Here is a 20,095-nt window from a genome sequence, read left to right on the forward strand (position 1 = left end):
TTTACCTGCCTATGCTGCAGGTACAGCAGGACTAGAGTAAAGGTGGATCATGATCCAGCCCTTGGGTGAGCAGGACAGTAATTCACCCCTGCTGGGCATCTGCTTCATTCAAAATATTAACATGGGTGGCTTTGGGGAATTGCAGCGACTTCCACACCCAAGCCATCTCTGCACTGGAAGGTGATGCATTTGAAGCAGGCTGGGATGGAGCCATGCATAATGCATGAGTGTGAGGAGAAATGTCCCTGCCTGGGTGGGCTGGAGCCTGTGGGCCTTGGAGGAGCAGCCCATGGCCTGTGCCAGCCGTGTGTGTGACACAAGAGTGTGACAGAGTCGCAGCTTCCCCCCGGGAGTGAGGGCAGCCTCCAGCTGCAGGTGAAGGGAGGCCCCTGTGCCTTCCCCAGGGGCTCAGCTCAGCAGGACACAGGTGGCTTTGGGGAATTGCAGCTTCACACCCTGCTAGAGACGTTCTCTGGATTAGGAAGGACATAAAACCATAGAACATCCTGAGCTGGGAGGGACTCACAAGGTTTGTCAAAGTCCAACTTCTGGTCCTGCACAGGACACCCCAACAATCCCACCCCATGCCTGAGAGCATTGTCCAAACACTCCTTGAACTCTGTAAGATTTGGTGCTGTGACCATTGCCCTGGGGAGCTTTTCAGTGCCCAAACACCCTCTGGGGTGAGAACCTTTTCCTGATATCCAACCTAAACCTCCCCTGACACAGCTCCAGCCATTCCCTCAGGTCCTGTTGCTGGACACCACAGAGAAGGGACCAGGAGATCAGTGCCCAGGTTTGCACCCCAGCTTGGAGGAGTCATTTGGTGTCAGGACACTGGTCCTCATGAATATTCCCTTTTCCACTCTTCCTTCTACATGCCAGCTCTTGGCTGGTCATAGGTGTCAGGCTTGCTCCTGCAGCTTCAACCTTCTGCAAGACTTATTAAAAGAGAAAAATTTAAAGATCCGGAGACACAGGCCTGTGAAGTGTCCATAGAAATGATCCTAAATATCACCCACATTATAATTATAACTTAATGTGGGAAAGGACTGCAGACTTCATCAAATCCATCTAGTTGACATAACTCTGCTGGGACTGCAGTTATTGATCATCGTTCCATGGCAGCTGTTTTCAGAGAGCCATCTTCCTTACTTGATTGATACATCCCTTGGTTTCCAAAGGGTGATGGGGAGCTGCAGCAACTGCTCATGGCAATGTTCCTCACTTTAAGATTGATAAAGAATTTCGATGACAATAATACAGTTGCATGCAGTTAATCTGTAATCTTATTGACAGTTGTGAAGTCTGCCTAATTACAGCTTTATAATGAGAATAAAACTTCAGCCAGTTGGTACCTTCAGTGCTTTAGTGAAAATACTGTGGGCTGGTCTCTCAGCTGGGATCCACTTGATAAAGATTGATAAAGATAAAGAAAACACAGTATTTGGTTCTTATGTTGGGTTTTGGTAGGGCTAAAACCCTGGTACCAACTCAACGCCTGCTGTAACCATTTTAGCTCACATTTTCATAAAACTACACCAACTTGTGGGAGTTTATTTCCTAATTTCACAGATGATTTCCTGTGAAGTTTGAAGGAAATTTGTCAAGATTGTTTACCACTTTCAGATTTGCTGCTTTTTCTTTTTTTTCTTATCACTGATGCAGTAATTGTATCAATTCTTCCAGCACGTTCCTGTTGATGGTAAAAGAAATCGGTGAGAAAGTGTGCTCTGCACACCTGCTGTGCCAGCACAGAATCATAGAATGGTTTGGGATGGAAGGAACCTTAAAGACCACCCAGCTCCAACCTCCCTTCCATGGTCAGGGACAATTTCCACCAGACCACATTGCTCAGAACCATGTCTTTTAAGCACTGATGGACAATATTCTTTCATTGCCAGAACAAGGTGAAAATTCCCCTATACTAAGAGTGTATTGAGGTGTTCCTGAGGATTAATTTAAACTCCATCAAGGGGGCAATGAGGGGGCAATAGCTGAAGGAAGTATTGGAGAGCTGCTTTTGTTTTCATTAGGTCCCTGGGAAGTGAGTTCTGGTGAGGCTTTTAGGATATCAGAAGGGGTACTTTCTCCCCATTATATTTAATTATAAATAACGTCGGTCTGAGCTACTTATTTTGAAAATCTGCAGATTTTCGAATATTTGGGTAGAATCTAAGAGAAAGCACAGGTCTATTCCTTTGGTCCAGGAGCATCTCAGGAAAATCTTGACGTTTCCACGGCATTATGTGCACTCAGAGCTTGCATTCAGAGGCTCTGCTTGGTCTCCTTGGTTTCTGCCCAATTAAGGTGAGAACCATAACATCCTGCACAGAAACTGCCCAAGGCATGCAGTGATACAGTTTGATGAGCAGGAGTTGTGTGTTTCTCTTGCTGCTGTGCTTAATCCTGGTCTTAAAGCATCTCTCATGTGAAAATGAAAATAACAACAGCAGAAGCGCTAATAGCAGCAACAATCACATCATAATTAATAATTAATGATAATAATTGCTACAGTAGACTCGTCTGTGGGGTGGTTGTAGGGTTGATTTCTTACTGACAATCCTCTTTTACTCCCAGTCCTCTCCTGTCTACCCAAGCCTACTCTGGTACCTCACATAAGGCAATCCATCAATACTTTTTTTGCTCACATCTTGATCTTGCAGATGTTGTAGGAAATAACATGGAAGGCATTAAGGTTTTCCTTTTCCTGATCTTATTCTTGTTCCAGGTCTCCTCTGGCGACTAAGAAGGTCTGAACTTTCAAGTTAAACCTTGAAAAAAAGTTATAAAGTTATAAAGCTGAAATGAGGACAGGAAGTCAATGGTCAGAGTGTGTACAAGTGGTAGAGGCATGGAGAGATTCCTCAGGGCTGGAGATGAAGGATCAGGAGATAAGCCTCATGAAAGAGCACAGATACCCTCTCTTGGCTCTGCTGCTCATCACAGCAGACTGCTCATTAAAGTCTCTATCCATCTGTATTACATTAGAATCAAATCTGTTGTGGGGAGGGGAGCAATGTCCACGTTGGATCCTTCATTGCAGAGAAGAGGGAAAGGCTGGATATGCAGCCTGTGGTTAAATCTGCAAACTGGGCTTGCTTTGAGTGCAAGCACTATTTATTTCTACTCAAAACCTACAGCGTTGTCTCATCTGTTGTCAAATACTTTTGTGACAGCACTATAAACAAGGTTGCTCTTCTTAATTGTGTTTCTTGGTTTTTTTCACTCCCAGAAAGTCTGATAGATGCCTTATGAAGTCATTTGTATTTATGAAAATATTACTCGGTGTGCACAAGCAAATGCTGCGTGCAAAGAGGTTTTTCTCACTTCTCTTAAAAACTATTATTAAATAGGGAGTGAAGCAGTACAACCCATTGATTTTAACTCCTAAGCAGGCCTGGTGGTACCTCCATGGTGGAAAGGGCAGCTTGATCACTTCCAAAGATGTTAGTAGTGTACTACAGAGCCTACATTTTATATAATCATCAAGGCCCATGGGCTTCATTTGAAGGCTGGGTACCAGGGGTTTGCTCACACTCTTTGTAATAACTTCCATGGAAATGCTGCTTTTTGCATGATCATTTTTCACAGAGTTGTTGCAGTAGAGGAAAAACTTGCAAAGTTAGAAGGAGAGAACAGAGATTTTCAGTGTAGAAGCTGTGGAAGATTTGAATTGTCCAGTCTCTGCTTGGTTGGTCATTAATTTTCATTCTAAAATGCTTTCTTTGAGACATGGAATGCAAATATTCCCATTTTTCATACAAAAGTATTTTTGGAAAAGATAACCGTGCAGGAGGACATTTTAGCTACAAGTTGGTTTGGATCCTCTGTTCTCCCTCTGGGATCTCTACTCAGGAGGCTGGGCCTGCAGCTGCCCCACACCATGAGGCTTCTGGGGACCACGAAAACCCCACCCCCCCCCCCAAAAAAACCCCCTCATGCTTCCAGATCCTAACAAGAATGGATTCAGGAGCATTTTTAGTCATTCTACCTTGTCAGTGCCCTTTCAATCCTCCACATCTGTCATCTGGCTCTTTTGATACCAAGAGGAGCAGAAACATTTTCTGCTGCAAGCCATGTAAGAGCTGTGAGAGCTTTTGGGCACTAGGGAACCATTCCTTGCAGGCACAAGCACTGCCTGCTGCTGCTGTTTCTTATATTTGTGAGGTTAATTGCAGCTTGCCCCACAAACATGGGTATTTACCAGCTGTTCATATTAACAGGTGGTTTCTTGTGCCACAGAGTTCACCTTTGCTGGTCTGTGACTTGGCCCCCAGTGCAGGATCCCATTAGTTTAGTCAGATGAAATTCTGCCAGAAAGTATGGCTTGAAAGAAGTGTTTTGGCACCCTTGAAAAATCTTGCAACTAGAAGACCACTTGAGTAAAATTTTGCAAGTTCTGCTGTGAGTTAAAAAGCAGAAGCAGGCAATACTTGCAGATAAACAGCTCATCAGACACGCTTCTCCAGAAAAATTCTTCAAAGGCAGTGCCTGCTGTCTTAAAGATGACTGGTAAGTGTTCCTGAATAAATGCAAATAGTTTTGAGTCTGAGGCAGTTCTGGCAAAACTCAGAGTCCTTTTATACCTTCACAAATGACTCAGCCTTCTGGTGAGTTGTACTGTTAAGAGTGCAGAGTGAGTGATGTTGCTTCCCTCCTTCCAGGAGGCTAAAGGGCGATCATGGAAAGCTACAGCAGAACAGCTTCTGCATGTTAATGGGCATGGGCAGGATTTTACTACTGTAAAATCCTTCTTCAAAACACAAGGAGCTCGGCCCTCAAGTGAAGCCAAGGTTGATTTCAATGCCCAAACCCCTTTCGCAAATCCTCGCTGGTTTGAAGTTGGCGTTTTGGCTCTCGGAGGTGGATCTTGCTTGGCCAAACAGACTGAGCCCCTGTCCAATTGCATGCACATCACACATGGACAGCCTCACGTGGCACCAGCCTCCAGCCTCATGAATATTCAGCGTGCATTGCTCAGAATTGTTCCATTGTGGTGGGGTCTGGGCAGCACCGTGCACACACACACACCCCTTGCCAGTAAAACGCGGTGCTTGCAGGACCCTGCCCCACACTAGGGCCTTTTATTCTTTCCCTTCTGATTGACCAAAGCATTCAATTATTAGGTGGTTAATTCATGCTGTAAGGTGGCTTCTAGCCTTTAATTTATCTGGGGAATGCTGTACCCACCTTAGAGCTGGGCTGGAAGCTGTCTCAGCCCGGCCGAGCGTGGGGCTGGCGCGTGCTGGCGAGTGGCTCTGCAGAGGAGTGTGTGTGTGTGTGAAAGCTGCACTTCAGCTCCACTCCTGGCCCTGTCATCCTCCTTCCCACTGCATCCCCATGTGCTGGGGAGGCTGCTCTGGGCCTGGCTGGTTGTTTCTTCAGTATGCCAAGGAAGGGGAGCAGGCAGGAACAGGCAGATGCCTTTCAGCAAAGGCTCAGGCACTGGTTATACTTAGTGGCTTGTTGTAAGACACTAAACTCATGGGGTCAGAGAGTGTTTGGGAGGAGTTGTTTGGTGTCTTAATCGGTTTTACATGAATATAGGGTGAGATAAAACTCAAAGCAGACATCTAAGTGTGGTGGACTGCAGGGGTTTGTGAAGGAATTTTGAATGAGTTAGAGACCGGACTCTGAATTGCTTTTGATTATGTGTTTTATTTTTCTTCTACACAGGCAGGAAGGGTGAGCTTGTCTCACATCTTCACTGTTTGGCTCAGAAGGTCACAAGACCCTTTGTTACAAGACCTTTGAAGGGTTTATTAACCAATAAAACACTATCAACAAGGAAATTTATGGTTTTGACCCAATCCTTAAATATTTCATCTTATGGACCCATGCACAGTGTAAGCTTTCTTAGCCAATCATGTTATGACACACAAACCTACAGTACTGTACTTTAAAACCCTAGATTTTCCTCTACTTAGCTTAATGTGTCTCTGCTTTAAACTATAAATCCACATTCTCGATTCTAACACCCAAGTTTGGAAGCCTTTCCCAAGGTCTCAGATCAAATCATGTGTTTAATTCTAAGCTTTGGCTTACAGGCACAGAGTTCTGAGAATTCCCTGCATTTCAGATTCTAACATTGGACAACCTCATCTTTAATTTTAAATCCTGTTTAGAATAAAAAAGAAAGTATGTGAGGAAGGTTGATGCAAGTCTGGGTTTACCTGATGGTCAATGAGAAAATTTCTGATTTGTTTGTCCCTTGGTCTTTACTTACAGCACCAGACACTGATGTGACAGGTACTTTGGCTCTGGTGTAAATGGTTACAGGAGAAAATGGCACTCTAAGGAAGCCAGGCAAAGGATCCCAGCTGGGGCATTCTGCACCCAGAGCTCCTGTCCCTGCTCTTAAGGGAGATTTGTTTAGGTAAGGAAATGTAGGAGGAAAATGTGTTTAACTAGTCTCAGCAAGGAAGCATTTCTTTACCAAGAGGCTGGTCAAAGTCTGGAAGTGTCTTCTAGAGAGACAGTCTGTGCCCCAAACCTGTCACTGTTTCAGAGGCATTTGGAAAATACCCTCAAAAACATGCTTTAGCTTTTGGTCAGTACTGAATTGGTCAGGCTGTTAGAGTAGGTGATGCTTGTAGGTGCCTCCCAACTGAAACAGTCAGTTCTATTCTGTTCTATTCTGTTCTATTCTATTCTATTCTATTCTATTCTATTCTATTCTATTCATGCCATTCCAATAATTTAAAAGGCCTTTGAAGTGACTGAAGCTGCAACTGAAAGAGAAAACATGGCTCTGACAGGTGTAGCTCAGGTGTTTTGAGCAGCATCCAAATTCCAGGGATGCTCAAATCCCTGAGGCCTGTCCAGACAAAATCTTCCCAAGTCTCCACTGTTTTCTAGTTCTGGATTCTCCTTCTTCCCCTTCCCTGCCCAAGGATTTTTGAGGTTCACCTCCTTCCTGTGTCACCTTTTGCAAAGAGGTTTGGCTCAGCCCCTTCTCCATAAGGGAGAGGAGGAGGAATGGCTACAGGAACATCAAATCCCACCCAGGCAGCTGGATAGGGCAGCAGTGCTGCAGCTCCATCCCTTCGAGGGAGATGAGGAGAAGGCAGATGTTGTTCCTGCCCTTGAGAATCCTGACAGACCTGGCAGGCTGTGGGTGAGGGGAATGTGCTCCCAAGGATGGACCTGGGCACTGGGAGAGCCATGTAAAAATCACTGAACTCACATCTCCCTTTTCTGTGCTGAGATTTTCCAACTAGCAGTTGGCACTTTTTTTTCCATGCACATGGGAGTATTTGCCTCAGGTCTAAAAGACACAGGATCCCTCTCTCCCAGCTCTCCTTTGGCTGGAGAAAGAGGCCAGATGCTTTTTCATCTCCTCCCTCACACATGCACTTGTTCCCAGAACTGTGTCACTTGGCCTCTGTCCATCTCGCTCTGATCCTTTCCTTACCTGATACAGCTGAGTAAATATCCCAGTCATTCCATGGCAGGAACAGATGACTTTCAGGATATACACATACCTGGTCAAGTCTGTCTTGAGTAACTCAGCATCTTCCCTTTTGAGGAGAATGAGAAAATGCAGTTTGGCATCTCTTTACATGAGAATGCAGCCCACTGCCAGTCTGCAGGAGTTTGAGTTTGAAGATCATCAGAAGAAAAAGGCTTAGTTGGTCATTTTGGATCTTATAATTAATTGGGATTGACTCAGGGAACTCTATTGGAATTCAGTTTGTATTTTTTGGCTCAGTCCTCATATGTTTGCCTCTTTACTGCCTGTGTCCTAGGGAATGTTTTCCTCTGGCACGTGTCTTTTTTTCTGCCATCAGCAGATGATGTACCACATACACCAGCTCACCTGTGCCTATTTAATTTAATGTTGAGGTTTTGTGTGATAGACAACTTAAGTATCTCAAAGTCAGATTTGCTTAAATTTCCAGTACTCTGACAGAGTAATTTTTGAGCACAAAAATTATCAGGTTGTGAATAATCATAGAATCTTAGAATGGGTTGGAAGGAACTTTAAAAATCATCTCATCCCACCCCTCCTGCCATGGGCAGGGACACCTTCCACTTGCTCCAAGCCCCATCCAGCCTGGTCTGGAGCACTTCCAGGGATGGGGCAGCTACAGTTTCTGTGGGTACCCTGTGCCAGGGCCTCACACCCTCACAGAAAATATAACACCTCCTGTCCAAATGCTCACTGGTGACAGGAGCACCCAGTTGTTGTGCTGCAGGATTTTGAAGTACCTTTACTGAAAAAGAATATGAAAAATGGCCAAACCTGCACTCTTGTGCTCTGGATGCCATTTCGTAAGGATGGTTTGCAAGGATGGAGTTGCATGCTCCATCACATCATCACCGTGAGCAATCTGTGGAGCTCCAGCTGTGTCCTGCAGTACAGCTGTGTCTGCTGCTAAACCTCCTCATCCAGGCACTCTGACAATGCAAAACTGCATTTTGGAGCATTCCATACTCCCTGCCCCAGGTTTTCTGCAGGAAGCAGGCATGGGCACATACTATAAAAGACTGGTCCTTGTTTTGTGGAGTCACCACCCCGGATCCCAAAACAGGCACCAGGGTCCCTTGTCCTGTGGCTTCCATGTAGCCCACAGGATCCAGTCCTGTGTGCTCACGATCACAGGTCTATTGCTGAACACTTAAAAATAGCAAAAAGTTCATATATAGTGTATATTGATGGAGAATATAATTGGATGTGAATGGTGCATGAAGAGAGGAGAGCTCAGTAATAAAAAAGCAATTTTTGCATTCAAGCCCATCACTGTAAAGCAAGGCTAATATGTGTAATAGTAATGAGTAATAGAACTCATTGACTCAAGGCAAACACGCCGTGATGACTCAAAATTTTTGGAGATTTGATGATCGGGACTAAGAGGCTGGATTAATTTTGTTTCTTTTAGTATCGGTGACTTTTTTTTCTGACAGATTGCAGTTTTCCTGAATTTACTCTTCATTCAGTGATTTGACAAGTGGCATCTCTCAAATCTGTTTGGCTGGTGGTGTGTTCAAGCTGTTCTTGAGGACTTGTGCAGTGTGTGAAATTAAAGCTGTTTTGTTTAGGTTGTCATGAGCACGTTCTCTGGCTGGATGAAGAGTCCTCTCAGAAACAGGTTGTTGGTGTAAACAGATTAAGTTCACCTTTGTGGACTGGATATTCCACAATCCTTTCATAAAATTTTGCTATTTTAGTGTCTGTCTCCAGTGCTAAAATTTTTTGCTGGAGAGGTTGAAATAAAATATGTAAAGTGGGTGAAAAACACTGTAAAAGTTAACTGCTTTAAACATGTAAAAATGCACTAGTTGCGAATGGTCTTATGCACTTGTTTTGTTCTAACCAGCACCTTCCATGGACAGGGGAAGTTATATAACAAGCCAAAGGCTTTTTTTTCTTCTTTTTTATTTCTGATTCTGAGGTTGGATTGAGTAGCAAGACAGATTATTCTGTATTTGAAGGCCTTATCTGAAAAATTATTTCCTACTCATGGAACCATTAAGCAGTGGTAAAAACAGGAGTCTTCTCCTTTCTCAAAACTTACGAAATAACAAAATTAAATTGTCAAAACATTGAATGGCAAAGTGGCTTATTGTGGCTAGCCCCAAACTTTCTCATTCATTTATCAACAACCAAAACTGGAAAATGCTTTGATGAAGAAATTGGCGTTTGAACTTGTGAAAAAAAAACCAAAAAAACAAACAAACAAAAAAACCCCAAAACAAATAAAACATTGGAATTTTCAGACTGAGTAAATGCAAGGTAGGTTGAAATCTTCCATACAGCCCTAGCAACAACACAAACCCCAGCTTGCACTTGCTTTGCTGCTGCAAGGGACCCACCCACCGTGCTGCGGTTGGAGATACTCATCCATCTTATCTAACCCCGGCACAGGCACAAGCAAAACAAGGATTTCAAGTAGGTCATCGGTTGCAATTTCCTCAGCCCATCACTCGAGTCCCTCTGCTGCTCCTGCTGAGGAGCTCCTGTTGGAGCTGCTGTGAGCAGAGACGTCGAGGGTCACCCAGGGCCCTTCGTGGCCGCCGCTGATGCCTTTAACGATTTGTTCTTCTCCCCCCAGCCATCGACCTGTTGTACTGGCGTGACATCAAGCAGACGGGGATCGTCTTCGGCAGCCTCCTGTTGCTGCTCTTCTCCCTGACCCAGTTCAGCGTCGTCAGCGTCGTGGCCTACCTGGCCCTGGCCGGCCTCTCGGCCACCATCAGCTTCAGAATCTACAAATCAGTCCTACAGGCCGTGCAGAAGACAGATGAGGGCCACCCCTTCAAGTGAGTGGCTTTGTGGTGATGCCCAAGCGTTGCTTTTGTGCCAGAAGGAATTATCTTCTTGCTCATCGAGCAGGGAATAATGATATTTTCACAGTTTCTCAAAAATTGGAAGGTTCTGTCGGCTTAGATACTGGAGAGAGAAGGAAAAACAGCGCACGTGCCACAAAAATTGTCATCCTCTAGGACATGGGATTTTTATCTCAAAATTATATGGGAAATTTTAAGCAAAAAAGAGTAAAGGAGTTTCTTTAGAGCTATTGATAATACAGCATAACTGCAAGAGAAAAGAGCATTGTTTCTGGGCACAATCTATTGGGCATAGAAGGCAACTATCTGTATCTTTTCTCCAGCAATGCAGTATCTAAGTGATGGTGGCAGTGCCAAAGCACTCCCCACTCTCCATAGGGTCTGGGTGGATTTCTCCACAAGATCAGTGATCCTTTTCTCCTCTGCTCTGCCAACTAGATCGTGGAACTGGTGTGGTTTACAAACACACAACTAAATAATAATCTTGTTGGGGTGCTGCTCCTCCTCCTTCACTTGGATCAGTTCTGAGCAGCAACTCAGGATGGGGGGGTATAGCTCAGAGAACAGCACAGAAACTTGTGGGGGAATCTCCCAGGTCAGATTTGTATCCCCCTTTGGGTGAGAAAAAAAAGAGAAATCCCATCAAGACCAGGCTCTGTGTGGGAAGAGGGCAAGGCTGGAGGCGAACAGCCCCAGCTCAGCATCACCCAGAGATGGGTCATGCAGTGTGAACAGGTTGTGCTTGTGGCCCTGGGCCTGCAGGGAGGGGAAATTGTTGCTCCAGCACAAAGAAATGAGGTCTGGGAAGGAGGGAATGATGAGGTGGATGGGTTTGAGCATGAACAGCAGGGGAAACTTCTCGGGTTTGTAACGGGACCTGTGTTTCTGGCAGAGCCTACTTGGAGATGGAGATGAATCTTTCACAGGACCAGATCCAGAAATACACAGATTGTCTCCAGCTATACGTCAACAGCACAGTCAAAGAGCTGAGGAGACTCTTTCTCGTTCAGGACCTCGTGGATTCTTTAAAAGTAGGATTGCTTTAAATATTTTTAACCCCTCTCTAGAGGATCAATCTGCATTTCAAAGAGCTGCTTTCCATGTTGACAGGGTTGTCATGAAACCTACATTTGTGTAGTTCCAAATATGAAAATTGCTCTGCTTTTTGATTTAAAAACTGTTTCCAGCACTTTAGAGATTTGGCATTTTAATATATTGACAGGTAATACAGCATGTAAAAATTTGCAGAATGAGCTTAGCTCCACCTCAGTTCTAGAAGCATCCCAGCATTATGCTTTCTATTACTTTGTTATAAAATAATGGTCCCCTCTCTTAATCTGGATTTCATCTGGTGGCATTTTCTGCTATGGAAGAAGATTTTCTGTCACTCTCTGCTGAAATAACTATTGATTTTTAGTCTTATACTCAAGCAGGTGTTCTTTAGAGCAAAGGGAAGATGATGAGAGCAGACATAGGTTAGGCTCCAGAATTAGTGAAGAATTTTAGGAAAACGTACTCATCTTTCAGCCTCAAGTGTTATCAGTCCCTGGGATTACCACTTCAGGGCTCTGTTTAACCAGTTGGGGGTGACCCCTGCCATCATAAAAATTGGATGCAGAAATCTGCCTGTTCCATTCTCAATGCAGAGTTATACATGGATGGAATTTAAGTCCTGAATAGACATGAAAGCTGAGCTAAGGGGAGAGAAGCAGAACAGAGAATGGGGTTTGTACACCTAGAAAAAACTACCTAGTTCCTAATGTGCCTTAATCACTCTCTTCCACATCAAAAAAGGCTAATGTGCCGTTATATTAGCTAGTTAACCAAACTGCTTTCTTCTTATGCTGGCACTGGAGGTGATGTAATGATCCATTTTTAATTCAGTTTGCAGTACTAATGTGGCTGCTGACTTACGTGGGAGCCCTCTTCAATGGCCTGACTCTTCTGATAATGGGTAAAAACCAACATTTCTTTTAAAAATCTATTTTTAACTTGAACTCCCTCCAGATTTCAACTTAGACAAAACACTCTATGCCTGGCATGCCTTCCCCTCAGTTAAACCATCAACATTTATTTCCCTTCCCTAAATATTCATTGTTCTGTTACGCTGTCCCTCGTTCTAGAGCTCCTTTGCAGTTTATGGTTTTGTGCAGCTCCCAGTCCCAGAGCAATGGGGAATTCCATATTTGGGAGGCTTGAGCAAAGTGCATGTTTAATACAAAGCTCCCTGGTGGATCAGCTGCCCAAGTGGCAGGATAAGGTGTTTGCCACCGAAGTAGGTCTCTGCTCTGGGGGAATCTGATCTGCAGGAACATAACACTGTGCTCTTTTTCTCCTCAGCTGTGGTGTCTATGTTTACTCTCCCCGTTGTATATGACAAGTACCAGGTGGGTCTGTCTGCACTGTGCATTTGGGGTGGCTGGGTGGCTCTGCCTGGTTGTTGCCTCCTTGACTTGGTCTCCTCTTGCTCCCTGCAGGCACAGATTGATCAATACTTGGGGCTGGTGCGGACCCACATAAACACGGTGGTGGCAAAGTGAGTTCAGCAGCCAACTGTGGGAGGTTGTGGTGCCCTTGGGGGTGGCTGGGACCTGGGTGGTCCTGGGGACACTGTGTCCTATCAGTGGTGTCCTCCCAGATCCTGGAATGTGAGGGGCTGAGGGAGGGCAGATCCCTGGAAAAACCCTTCTGTACCTCCCCTCTGTTTGGGGAATTGTGGACAGAGCAGCCCAGTCATGGACTGGTGTCCACAATGGTACCTGGCCAGGACAAACAGGAAGGAATGAGTTAATTCTCTTCCTCACTGACCACTCCAAGCCTGTTTTTCACATGAATTGATAGTATTAATGACCAAAGTGGGAATTAGGACACCACCCTGTCACAGAAAGCAAATACCTGGAAGCAGCACGATCTTCAGTGTTTCAAATCCCCAGAAGATCTGGGTGAAGTTTTGAAATTTTATTCTCAAAATTCTATTTTTAGACTCTGTTTCTGGCTTTGTATAGACAACAGACCATAGAGGAATAATGCTGGGGGGAGAATATCACTGAACATATTCCTAGATTATATGAACCACCAAAAGCCAGGCCTGTAATCACACCTAGATGGGCATCACTTCTGTTTTTCATGGCACTTTAATTCACCTGTTGAGACAACATCCTTAGCATGGACTAGAGATCATCCACTGGAATGGAATAACTGCCTCACCAGTTTTTCTTTTTCTTCTTTATTTTTTAGGATTCAAGCTAAAATCCCAGGTGCTAAGAGAAAGGCAGAGTAAAGCAGACATCAAGAATTCATTGACTACAGTAGTGCATAATGGGGAAATCTGGAGTGAAAACAGCTCTGTTCTTACACTTTACTGCAAATTTATCATTCTTTTTTTTTTCCTCAACACCATAATCTTAGAAACATAAAACTCAGAAGCAGTGCTTTTCCCCTGCTGCTTCTGCACTTAGAATATTTGCAATCACTTGTGTCAAGCACTAAAGTATAGTAAAGAGAAAAGTGTACTAGATGTGGTTTTTTGTGTTGCTTATAAAGTGCATGATGGTGAGAGCCTAAATAATATTGACCTCTTTATTTAATTTTTTTTTTTAGTGTTTTTCCTTCTTCTATTGGCATTGCTTCTATAACTTTTAATGTTACATGTGGCTAGGGGCTTTCCTGCTTAGCGCACTTGATGCAATAGTTAAAATTGCTTCTACGTCACTGGGTTGCTGGTTGGATTCATCTTTATTAACTATATAGAATTGTAGACTGATGTTTTAGTGTTTTCCAGCACAAATAAAATAAACAGTAAGCAGTACTTATGGTAATCAGTTTTGTATAACTCAAAATCAAAAAAAAAAAAGAAAAAAAGAAAACAAAACCCAGTACTTTTGTCGTAAAGGATTGACAGGCTGATTTACATGTATGGTAACTGGAAAGTTCCAGCATGTTCAATTTATTACGATTTGTATTACATTCTCTGTAGTTCCTAATGGACTTAATTATGGACTCTGAATATTTGCACTTATGTACTTGATACCGAATGCAGAAATAAATGTTACTAAATGTAAAAAGTTCTCTTTCTCGTCACTGCTGGGGTTAACCTTGACATTTGGGAACTGGACACACACTGTGCAAAAAGGAGCATTTTCCCCACCTTGTCTGGACATCAGCACTTTGCCCTTACATCATGGTGCAGTCCAATGAGTAGCACCTAACTAAGAGGAAGTATCTCATCTAACATTTTTACATCTTGGTGATCTTCCTTGGAATTAAAGGAAGATCTCTGCACACAGCTTGTTTATTTTTGTTGGTGGTATAGCAAATATCAGGTATTTGAACAAGGGTCTCTTCCTCCCCTTGCTCACTGTGCAAACCATGAGTAGCACAGTATGGAGGTGTTAGCACAGCACAAAGGGCTTTTCAGTTTCCTTGTCACCAACTGCTCTCTTACCCAAAGCTGTTCCTGAAACCTGCTTTAAACAGAATCAATAGCAAATCCAGAGGTTGGCAGCTGAAACAAGCATTTACTCTGGTTCAAAGGTTTTTAAAAATTAGAATTTGGTGTTTGAGAACCATCAGAGGAGAGAAACAGCTGCTGAGCATTATTAAAAGTGCTTCAAAACAATTGGTTAAATGCTTGATTTGCCCATTTGTGGAACACACCTGTGGAAATTTTTAGGGTTTTTTGGGTATAAAAATGTGAACATCAAAATATCTTTGGCCAAATTGCTGGTTTTCTCTTTTTCAATCCCAAAGGTTTCATGAAAAAAATATTTTTATACAAAGAACTAGATTTTTAAACACTTATCCCAACATGTTAAATTTTAAGTCTTCCCTTAGACTCACTTGTTAATTCACCTTTGTCTCAGTTCCACATGGCCACAGTGACACCTGTCCAAGGCCAGGCTGAAGTTCTGTTTATATCTAAATGTAAAACCCATATGCACATAAGGAGTTGGTAGAAACATTGGTATGGCTCTGAGCTAGTTCTTGTGACAAGTCTCAAATACCCTTATTTTCATTTAAGCTTTATATCTAAATGTTAAAATACTAGGATTGGTTTTAAATGTCACTTGCAGCTAGATGGGAACATTTTTCCTCAATGAGAAACAGAATATCTTAAAAGAACATATATTGCTTTTGATCAAAAGGAGTATGTTTGCTTTAGCAGGTGCAGTTTTCAGCCAGGAGCTAAAATTCAACAGGAACTCAAATTTTATCTGCCTTAGTGTCCCTGTGTCTCTGAGGAAGGGAGTGCAGACCATGCAAAGCATCCTTGAGGATAAAGATTGACCACCAGAATTCTTATTACTTACAAGATGAGTGCGTGGGCCCAACATATTGATTTTGAAAATGAGCCCATTTTATGTCCCATCCCCCTGGTCCCATAAATGTGTTTTTCCTTCACACCCCTACAGCAGTAATATCCAAGACTGGCCTTTTGCAATGCTGAACCCTAAGCACAATTAAATGCTTAATCTCATGCTTATTTGGAAATAAAGCAAAATAAACCTTCTGGAAGAGAACAACTGATCTCAGGAGCCTAAATCAAGAGAGACCAAGATTGCCATTCTTGTCTCCTCCAGCATCACCCTCTCTCAAACCCTGATCCCAGCCCTCAATCATCCTGACTCTACCCTTGCACACACACCTCTCAAGCCCACATCCTTTTCTCACGTCCCACCTTGCCAAGCAAACTTCCCAACTTCCTCAGAGCTGCTCTGACTTTCCATATATTTGGCAGTAACAGCCTGCAAGTGCTGCTGAGCAGCTGGGGTGGCTTAACCTGGTGGGTGGGACCAACTGGGAGCCCCACGCTGGGATGTGGGGGAAGCAGAGGGTTACAGGCAGGGTTTGAGTTGCTGATGCTGCTCATGGCCAACATCCCCTTACTGGGATCACAGCAGCACTTTCTGGGATACCTCTGGAGATGGAAGCTTGGAGAAATCCAACCTCTGCTAATCCTGGTCCTGCTACACACCTTGCAATAACAGAGCCTGTGCATGTGGGGAGTGAATTTTGGTGGCACCCTTGGTGTCCCTGGTGTCACTCATAGAGCAGCACCTTGTGGAGGGGTTGGATACCCATTTTTTTTTTGGTTTTCAAACAAGTGTGGGGGAAAATAGCCAACACCGAGCTGTACTTGTTAAATTATTTTAGTGTGATTACAGGAAATGGCTGAAGACAGCAGAATAACACACTCATGGGCTGTGCTCTGACATACACAGGCTGTGAAGCCCTTTTGTTCCTGATCTGCATTTGCAAAGTAAAACACAGCAGTGGGAAAGCTTGGCTAGTAAAAACAGCAAATTGTGGGTGTTTCTAGGCAGGTGAAACCTGGGAAGTAGCTCACTCTGCCTGGGTGAAATGCAAGGGACAGTGTTAAACCATTCATTTATCTTTAAATTGTCCCTTGGGTGAGGAACCTGGACAACAAATCACCAGTGATTCAGGGCTCAGCTTTTCCACCTGCTTCAAAGGCTGCTTTAATGAGCTAAGCCAGTGATGGGTGTTTTGAGGACCCACCTCACCAAGGGAGGTTGTTCAGGGGTGTGCCAAATACCTGGCCTGGGCTGTGCCTCCCTCCTCATCTCTGCATTGTGATGTTCCCCTTCTGGAGGGGAAGCTGAGAGCTCTCCAGGGTGAATGCCACAGGTTTATTTAGATGCAGGGGCAGGTACAGACCAGATCTTTCCATGGCTGGGAACTGGCTGGGTAATGTAAATAAAACTTTTGATCTGCTCAACATGGTGCTGCTCTTCAAGGAAGACAACAAGTCCATCTGCTGAGCTGGGCTTTGAAAGCCAGCCCAAATGACTGGGCTAATTTGAACTGAAAGTAATTTACCTCTGACTTGGGGATATGAAATCAGGAGTGCCATGCTGGCAGGTGACAAAGCTTTGTCAGAACATCTACATGAGTCTTTTGTCATCCTCTATGATTTTAAAATATCTTCTCCATGGTTTCACTTGTACCTTGCAGAAACTTTATAACCCTGCTCCTAAACTGCTGCCTGTCAAGTAGAGGCTCAATGGTTACTTAAAAGTTCTATCAGAGCTTTATGTCGCTTAAATGTCTGTTCCTGTACCTTGAAATTGTGAAATATGCATATTCTCTAAGGTCACTGGTTTTGATTCCCTGATTCTTGGTGTTTCAGCAGCATTCCACTGCCTCTGTTACTGATTTCTTTTATGCTCCTTCTGCTCCTTAATATTTACCTCGTGAGAGTAGGTTCATAAAGCACATGAGTGTCAGGAAAGCCCTGGAACTGGGAGGAGATAAGTATGTTGTAATATTCTGGGAGCAGCTAATCCATTTAAAGAGAACCTGTCTCATAGCTTTTGCTGTCTCCCTGCTCTCTTTCAGATGGCAGCTGCCTCCCACCCCTGTCCTGGTGGGCTACAGTCAGTCAGCTGTGAGCTTCCCAGCCCTTCCTTCTCCATATGGGCAGGGAAATATGTGGCAAGCCCAGTGTTTGCAGCTTTGAGGAGACCACGTGTGATGTATTTCTTCCTGATTCCTCTTAATATGTTATTTTCTTAGGCAGAGGATTAAAAGCTGCTCCATCAGTGTGTGGGGGGGTTTCCTGAGATGCCAGGAATGAGAGGAGTGAGGCTGCTGGCACCAGGGAGCCTGGCTGGGACACGCAGCCCTGCAGGAAATGTGGCATTTGGGTCAGGGTGAGATATGTCCAGTGACAGGAGGCAAAAGCTGCAGTGCCTGAAGCAGAAGGAGGAGTGGGCTCTGCTCGTTTCTGCCAGACTTCCTTGGTGCTCAGCACCTCTGCAGGAGAGAGTGGCAGAGCCCTGCTCTCTGATAAAACAGGTGATGAGAGTGGGGACCCTTCTGCACAGGGAAATGGGAGTGGATCCTTGTGGGAATCCAGAGCTTCCCTCTGGCTGCCCTGGCAGGTCTGGGACCCTGGCAGGGGTCAGGAACCCCCCTGGACAGAGCCCCCAGAGACACTGTCTGTGATCTCTGTCCATGGAAAAGAGTTTTCAATCTTACAGGATGAATTACAAGCTCTGAGTGTTTGATATAAAGAATAATTAAGTGTGGCACGGGTGCAAAAGTAAAATTTTAGGTTTCTAGATTAGGGGTTCAGAGGGGACAAGATGGAGGAAATTGGGTGTGTCTTGTCCTTTTTCTCCTTCTTCATGCCCTCCATGTTTCACTGTGGTGTTGGCATTTTTCTGTTGGTTCAGGCTGGGGACACACTGTCCAACGTAGGTGACAGATATTGGCACGTTATTGTAAATCCAGCACAGGTAGTTTGTGGTATTTAATGTTTGTACCATCCCACTGAGGGCAGAGCCCCACACGCTGCCCTGCAGGACAGAGCTGCGGCAGGGCAGCAGAACATGTTAGAGATAAACAGAATAAACAACCTTGAAACCAGCACAGACCAATTATGGCTTCTTCTTTGGCAGTGGGGCAGAAAGACAGAGACTTTCTACAATCTCAGAATCATCAATACCTCAGATTCCAACAGATCCTAAGCAGGTAAATGGGCTTGACGTGCTTGTCTCATTTATCTGAACTGCTCATTTCCTTGTCTTTGCTGCCTGCCCACAGGGAAGAGCCAGAGCACTGTGTGCTGGAGCTCTCCTCTGGTCAGCATCTGATCCAAGGGGCTGCCACTTCTGCAGCTCCCCGAGAAAGAGCTCTAAATCCACAATTATGTCAGATTTATAACCTGGGGACACCAGCAGGAGTGGGCAGGGCAGGTTAGTTACCTGTGCAGTTACTGTTCTGTTCAGTATTCTGGCAATCCCTCCACAGCTGGGACATGCTCATCTCTGCATTGCTCCCTTCTCCTCTTCCCTTTCACTCCTGCTGCCCCAGGCAAAGCACTGGGGGATGCTGCAAGCACCAGAGGCAGAATTAGAGGCTGGAAAGAGCAGCAGAAGGAGATTGTCTAAGGAAACCTAAAGACCAAGGACACCTATGCTTTCATTCCTTTTCCCTCCTGTCTACCCCTCCACCAGCAAGTCAGACTCATTTCCCTTGTTCATTGAATATTAAAGAGGTTCAGCCTCAAGGCTGCAATTTATGCCTCCTCATGAGTCTTTTTGTTTTAGCTGAAAAAATAATTCAGTCCAGAGAAGCTAATTGTCATTCACACCAAGGTCCCTCTGCACACACTTCCCTTTATGAGCGAGCTGTAAAGAGGATTTAGTTACATTTTACTTCTTTTTGATAGCTCTCTAATTTAGATGCAGTGATACAAAGTACTCCAGACTGATCTAAAAATGATAGAATTTTGATAGATAGAAATAATAGATAGAAACCCAGAATAGTCTGAGTTTGAAGGAACAGGGACACCTTTCACTATCCCAGGCTGCTCCAAGCCCCATCCAGCCTGGTCTTGGACACTTCCAGGGATGGAGAAGCCACAGCTTCTGTGGGCACCCTGTGCCAGGGCCTCACCACCCTCAGAACTAAAATTTCTTTTCTAATATCCCACCTAGCCCAGCCCTCTGGCAGTACAAAGCCATTCCCTCTTGTCCTGTCACTCCATGCCCTTGTCCAAAGTGCCTCTCCATCTCTCTTGCAGCCCCTTTAGGCTCTGGAAGGGGCTCCCAGGTCTCTGTGGAGCCTTCTCCAAGAGGAACAGCCCCATCTCTCTCAGCCTTTCCTCACAGCAGAGCTGCTCTGGGCTTCAAAGCACCTTTGTGGCCTCCTCTGGACTCAATTCAACAGGTCTGTCATTTACAGTATCTTCAAAAATTCTTATAACATTTTGTAGATGTGCCAGAAACACACACACACAAAAAATATATGTAACATCCAGGCAGTGGAGTGACTT

At 44.4% G+C, this 20,095-nt stretch overlaps 1 protein-coding gene across 2 annotated transcripts in view; it reads left to right on the plus strand.

The window, feature by feature from the left end:
* The window catches only part of RTN1 (reticulon 1), a 122,506-nt gene extending 108,156 nt beyond the window's left edge, over nt 1-14,350 (plus strand). For both annotated transcript variants that reach the window (NM_001374748.1, NM_001245755.3), the window contains 6 exon segments: nt 10,059-10,266; nt 11,186-11,324; nt 12,178-12,247; nt 12,634-12,680; nt 12,771-12,829; nt 13,531-14,350. In NM_001374748.1, coding sequence (NP_001361677.1) covers nt 10,059-10,266; nt 11,186-11,324; nt 12,178-12,247; nt 12,634-12,680; nt 12,771-12,829; nt 13,531-13,573 — 566 coding nt within the window. In that variant the 3' untranslated portion in view covers nt 13,574-14,350.
* Nucleotides 14,351-20,095: the final 5,745 nt, after the last annotated feature.

The sequence above is a fragment of the Taeniopygia guttata genome, chromosome 5 (genome assembly GCF_048771995.1).
Source record: "Taeniopygia guttata chromosome 5, bTaeGut7.mat, whole genome shotgun sequence".
Classification (NCBI taxonomy): Eukaryota; Metazoa; Chordata; class Aves; order Passeriformes; family Estrildidae; genus Taeniopygia; species Taeniopygia guttata.